Genomic DNA, 6,323 nt, shown 5'->3' on the forward strand with positions numbered 1-6,323 from the left:
GAATTTACTTTCTAAACCTTAATTAAGGGATTAATTATACTTAGGGTGGTTTAATTAGCCTAATGAGGGAGTTAGTTTAAGTGAGATTTGAGTAAATTAGTTAGTTTAGTTAATTAGGTAAGTAGGTTAAATTAACTATTAGGTGGTTAGATTAAATTAGTTAGATTAGTAGGTTAGTTAATTAGTGATTAGGTGGTTAGATTAGTGTATATAGCTTAATTAGTGATTTAATTTAATTACTTTGCAATTTATTTATTTATTTGTAATTTATTTAATTATTTATTATTTTTCATAAATTATACCGGGATAGCCGGTCGTCAGAATTTCGTACTGATCGTCGTGGTGTAGTTGGTTTGTACAATTGAGTGTTAAATTGTGCCATTGGATGCTGATTAGTGATTTTGATTTATTATTCCAAAATTATATAGATTTTGTTATTTAATTAGAAGAATACCGGGTGTCAATTTTTTATGCCAAAAATATTTTTAAGTATTATATTAAATAGTGGGATTTTTAAAAGTGAGGATATAGCATTTTATGGTTCAATCTGATCGTGTACCCACGCACAATTATTTTACCGGATGTTTTTAATATGAAGAAAATAGGCGAAGTGCATTATTTTAATTGAGGTCTTTAAGTGCAAAGCACGATGTCCTTGGCTGGGATTTAATGTGCATGTGAACGTTATGAGAACCCGTCACGAGCTTTTATGCCGAATGATGATCCTTCGGGAATGCCCCTGTCAACGGATGCCAATCGTAGTGAAGGCTGGCCGATGGTCCTTCGGGAATGCTGTCTAGATGTAGACGTTGCCATGCTCAATGGTGTGAGACGACGCCCGATTATGCCAGATGACCGCTGACTGTTGAGTCGTCCGTGGCCATTTAATTAATTGGAACGCTTGACTGAGTGAGATATAACCGCGCCTGATTATGAGACGAAATTGTGTGGCATGGAATGAGATGTGTCGTAATGATTTGGCCTTATAATCAGAACCCCTGTGATTGATTGAGATATGTTTGCATTTACTGTATGCATATTATATATGAACTGTACTGAGTGTAGGGAGGTGCTAAGGCGAGGTAAGTCTTCAATGATGTGTGATTAGGCTGCCTCTAGGCGTATTACCTTCCTAATCGGGGTTTAGGGCGTGAACTTGCTGAGACATTGTCTCACCCCGTCATGGTCTACAATTTACAGATCCTTAGATGGAAGAGCATCACGTTCGATACGGGGTCCCGCAGACAATGGATTTAGAATTCACTTTCCTCCCTATTCCCGGGACTAGCCTGACTCGGGAGCTGGTTGAATCTGTGGTGTGGGTCGATGAGGGTCTACCTCAGTTGGTACCTCACCGATTCATAGCATGGTTCATTGGCTTCCTCAAGGGGGTCGAGAGGGTCCTTTACGAGGTTTCGACGGGCCTCCCATTGGGATCGGGGAGTGGGAAGCTGCGCACCCCATGGATCTCGACACTCTTGATGGTGTCGTGGTGGACCCTGAGCCCATGGATGAGGAGTCTAGTGCCTAGATGGCTTAGTAGCTCTTCTTTTTGGAGTTAGGCTCTTGTATATAAACTAGTTGTGTACTTAAACCAGATATGTTTATAAGTGTGGTTTGTTGTTTGATTGTCCTGCTTTTCTATCACATGTTAATTGTTGTCTGGAGATTGTTTATTTCACTTCTGCATGTGCATGAATCGATTGGGTCGGTGATGCGTCTTGGGAATGTCGCAATTTGATCGATCACCAAGGGATGTGCAGACGCTCGAGGTTCAGGGCGTGACATAATCATTCTTTGTTTGTGCAACAGCTCTCTCAAATATCTTTCGATTCCAAAGTCAATAGGAAAGGAGAGAGATTAGTTAGTTGGGTCATATGTTCCCATTAGATAACATGGCCTGATAAAAGGCTTGGGTGTTTGTGTTGAAGACAAGTTTGATTATGTTGCCAAAATCAAATAGTTAAGAGCTTTGGTTATAAAAAAAAAAGGGAGATTAATAAGACAATTAAATATGTGTAGATCAAATATGTGTAGACTTTCAATAACAGTAACATCGAGTTTTGCTCAAGAGTTATTAAACGAATTATATATGAAGAACTGCACTAGTGTTTGTGAACTACAATTGGTTAAAGAGTTGATGAATAGAACGTTACCAAAGACGCCCCATAAAATTCTCTCCAATCCTAGTATCGTAGGAAATTACTGACGGGTGCAATTAGTACAACAAGCTAGATTCCCATTAACTACGATTCAGTATCGAACTTCTAAAGGTCAAGTAAACTTGATAATTACTTTATTCTTGGAATATTTGACATCCATGTGCTTGAGTGAGTTATGATAAGCTCAATTAGAGGGTAAAAAAGTGCTTATTTTTTTTAAACTATGTACAAGTTGAGTGGGTCTATCAATTGTGGTGCTCATAATTAAATTTATCCATTGTGAGTAGAGAAATTACAATTGACGAGTCTCTAATATTTTTAAATAGGAGTGGTCGTGGCGGTGTTTATACAAATTTGGACAGTTTTGGTTTACATTTTCCCCATTTTCAATCGGACCACTGTTAAATAGCCACAAACATTTCAGCATTTACATTGGTATGATCATTTATACGAAGAATATGTATTAGACGAGGTGATCGATATTCACCAATTTCTTACTTTAAAATGTTACTTTCTATCGACGGTACAACTTTAAACTTGGAATCCAAGTTGTAAATCGGAGCACTCACATATAATTTGGGTGAGCTTCTCATTTTTGGGAAAAGTGCCAAAAAAGTCCTAAACCTTTTGTGTTTGTGCCGATTTAGTTCTAAACCTTTTTTTGGTGCCGATTCAGTTCTAAACCTTTTTAAGTTGTGCCAATTCAGTCATTTCCGGTCAATTTTGGCCAGATTTTGCTGACTGGACGCCGGCCGGCTGACGTGGCCTAATCGGCGATGATGTTGACAACTTTTAATAATATTTTAATATATTTTTTTAATTTTTTTAATTTTTTTAATTTTTATTTGTCTTTTTCCTCTAGCGGTCGCCGAGGTCCGGCAACCGGCCGGGCGACCGCCCGGCGGGGGCGAGGCCGACCTCGCCGGATCTAGCGAGGTCGAGCCTCGCCGGCCCTCGCCCGGCCATGGGCGAGCCTCGCCCATGGCCTGATCTCGGCGAGGTCGGGCGAGGCTCGCCCTCGCCGGATCTGGCGAGGCGAGGCTCGCCCATGGCCGGCGAGGCTCGACCTCGCCCCGGATCCGGCGAGGGCGAGCCTCGCCCATGGCCTGATCTCGCGAGGTCGGGCGAGGCTCTCCCTCGCCGGATTTGGCGAGGCGAGCCTCGCCCATGGCCGCGAGGCTCGACCTCGCCGGATCCGGCGAGGCGAGCCTCGCCCGACCTCGCCGGATCAGGCCATGGGCGAGGCTCGCCTCGCCAAATCCGGCGAGGGCGAGCCTCGCCCGACCTCGCCGAGATCAAGCCATGGGCGAGGCTCACCCATGGTCGGCGAGGGCCGGCGAGGCTCGACCTCGCCAGATCCGGCGAGGTCGGCCTCGCCCTTGCCGGCGGTGGCCTCGGCGGTCGCCGGACCTCGGCGGCGGGCCGGAGGAAAAAGACAAAAATAAAAATAAAAATAAAAAATAAAAAATATTAAAATATTATTAAAAGTTGTCCACGTCAGCGCCGATTAAGCCACGTCAGCCGGCCGGCGTCCAGTCAGCAAAATCCGGCCAAAAGGACTGAATTGGCACGACTTAAAAAGGTTTAGGACTGAATCGGCACCAAAAAAATGTTTAGGACTAAATCGGCACAAAGGCAAAAGGTTTAGGACTTTTTTGGCACTTTTCCCTCTCATTTTTGGTTCACAAAAGTGTAGGGAATCGCAGGATATTATGAAAATTGAATAGCTGGAGTTTACAGAGAAGGACAAATTTGACATTATGCAGATGGAGCAAATCAGCACGCTAAACACAAAGCTGTCAAAAAGGTGACATCCCCCAGTATTAGACTTCTTGCATATGTTGATAGAAGCCAATCTGTGCCATCAATAACCAAGCCAATGTGACAAGTTCTCCTCCTTCACTTAGTCGTTGAGCATGTGCATACGGTCGGCAGTGAACCGCAGCATACCCCAACAATTCCACCCACACTTCGCTCATGATCCTCCACCTCTTTTCCTTGTGAATTCTCCGCAATTTTCCAGCGACCTCACACGCATCAAAAAGCACAGATCTGATTACCTGTCTATGATCCCATTTAGGTCTATCCACTCCTGGCTCATCAGAGACGAGAATTTTGCACGCACTTTCCTTCATTTCGTTCGTTTTGCTCCAATTAGAGAAATTTTTAGTGAGGAACTTGTCCATGTCAGCACAAGTGTATCGGAACCTCATTTCACCAAACCCAGCCACCCCGGACATCATATTAGGTTGTTTGATTATAAGATGAAGCATATAATCTGACAAGATCTTACTGTTTTCACGATTGTTCCTACTTTCTTCAGTGTCAGTGTCGGTACTTTCATCACTGTCAGTATTGTAACAAAGCTCGGTGGCAACATGCCACAGCAAAAGGCTTGCATCATAATCAAAATCACAGATGAATGGAAGCAAGTCTGTGCAATCTTGCTCTGTTTCAGAATGCTTTAGAGCCCATTCACCTCGAGCAGCACATATCTTTTTCACGCCTTGTAAATCAAGGTCATCTAAGTTCTTCCGTTTCAGTTGATCAAAAATCAGATCACCTAATTTTTCACTGTATTGTGCTACTCGTCTAGGCTTCAAGTCTTCAAAAAATTCGCCCAGAGAAATGAGACCAAGGAGTTTCTCAATCCATTTTGGCCACCTACTCAGCCGAGAATCTATCAAATTGTACTGGGAGATTGATCTAGACCACCTAGCATGTAGTATATCCAATGCGAATGGTGAGCTTTCGGATTTGAATTTAGGGAGGAACTTAATGAATATGCTTTTTCTAAACAAACTTTTACCATGTTTCTCAGACGTCCCTATTTTTGCAATTGTCCAGTCAGAACAAATGAGCAAACTAAGAGCTACAAATTCCAGGCCCACAGCTCCAAGGAGCAAGGTGTATGTAATCCGTATATCATATTCGTGAAAACCGTACTTGTTCAGGACATGGAAAAGTGCAAAAGCAGTAACGACAGAGACAACTGATATCGCTCGGAAAAAGTACCCGGTTGTACAGTGAACCACAGCAGCCTTGGTATAAAGAACATCATAAAAGAAGTTGAGCTCAGCCTCAATGACCCGAAAAGCATCCTTTGCGGTTATCCCCTGGAAAAATTCCCTGCTTTGGTTCATTTGATTGAAGGTGAATGGGAGATCCGCAAGGAGGCCCTTGAAAGTTGTGAAGTAAAAAGACGCGGCTATTATCACTACTCCGTCGTCCAAATCGGTTTTCTTTTGCTCTCCAACATCTCGGGATTCATCATTTGTCCCCGGCATCATCTTTATTGCAGCATCGCCATCCCGAATAGCATCAACAGACGAGAGCAGGGAACCACGGAATTTACTGAAGCTTGCAAGATACAGAGCACGTGTTCGCTCTATATATTTTATGGTTCCTCCAATAAACACCAGGATGGTTGGGACAATTAGCTTGTTACTGGAAAGGGATTGGTAAAACACATAGCATGCAGTGCCTAGTTGGACTAAGAGATTAAGCAAGTGCCTATGCCACAGCTCATTGTCCTCAAGCGCGAAAGCGGTAATGGTGTCTGGTCCTCCGAGGTGTAGCAGAAGAAATGGAGCCCAAAATGCGGAAAGGTCACCATATGCATCGACCTCGGAGTCTGAAGTACCACCATTGATTTGGGATTTGGCAATGAGTCCAAAGGCATACATAGCAATCGAGTCGGCAACCAAGTAAGCTAACCACATGAGAGTCCTGAACCACCAGTTTGACCACCTCTTTCGCATGGGTGCAAAAAAGATGAGAAAGACTTGCAAAGATAGGCTCGTGAGGATCGCCCCTCGGAGATTGAGTTTCATCCATAAATTCTGGGCTTCTGCAAGAATTTTCGTAATTCCCATTTGATCTTCGCTCTCTCACTAGATTCTAGAAGAAAATGTTTTTAGTCAGCATGAGCATTACAGTTAGGCAACAATGATTGAACAAATATGCAAACCGGAGAACATAATAACGGAAAAGGTTACTATTAAGGGCAGAGAGTCGATAATACCTCGAACTTTTTTGAGATCCAATACGAATGGACGTCTTGCCTCATGCAACCGAGTGTTAAGCAATGTGTAGTTATAGAGGAGTTAGAAGCGACAGGACTCGAGCTGAAGTCAGTACGAAATAGGAGGAGTCGCGAGA

At 43.3% G+C, this 6,323-nt stretch overlaps 1 protein-coding gene across 1 annotated transcript; it reads right to left on the bottom strand.

Moving 5' to 3' along the window:
- Positions 1 to 3,985: 3,985 nt before the first annotated feature.
- On the bottom strand, positions 3,986 to 5,923 carry LOC120288719. The gene has a single exon (XM_039302831.1). The coding sequence runs from the start codon at positions 5,921 to 5,923 to the stop codon at positions 3,986 to 3,988; it is 1,938 nt and encodes a 645-aa protein (XP_039158765.1).
- Between the last annotated feature and the right edge of the window lie 400 nt (positions 5,924 to 6,323).

The sequence above is a fragment of the Eucalyptus grandis genome, chromosome 10, assembly GCF_016545825.1.
Source record: "Eucalyptus grandis isolate ANBG69807.140 chromosome 10, ASM1654582v1, whole genome shotgun sequence".
Taxonomy (NCBI): domain Eukaryota; kingdom Viridiplantae; phylum Streptophyta; class Magnoliopsida; order Myrtales; family Myrtaceae; genus Eucalyptus; species Eucalyptus grandis.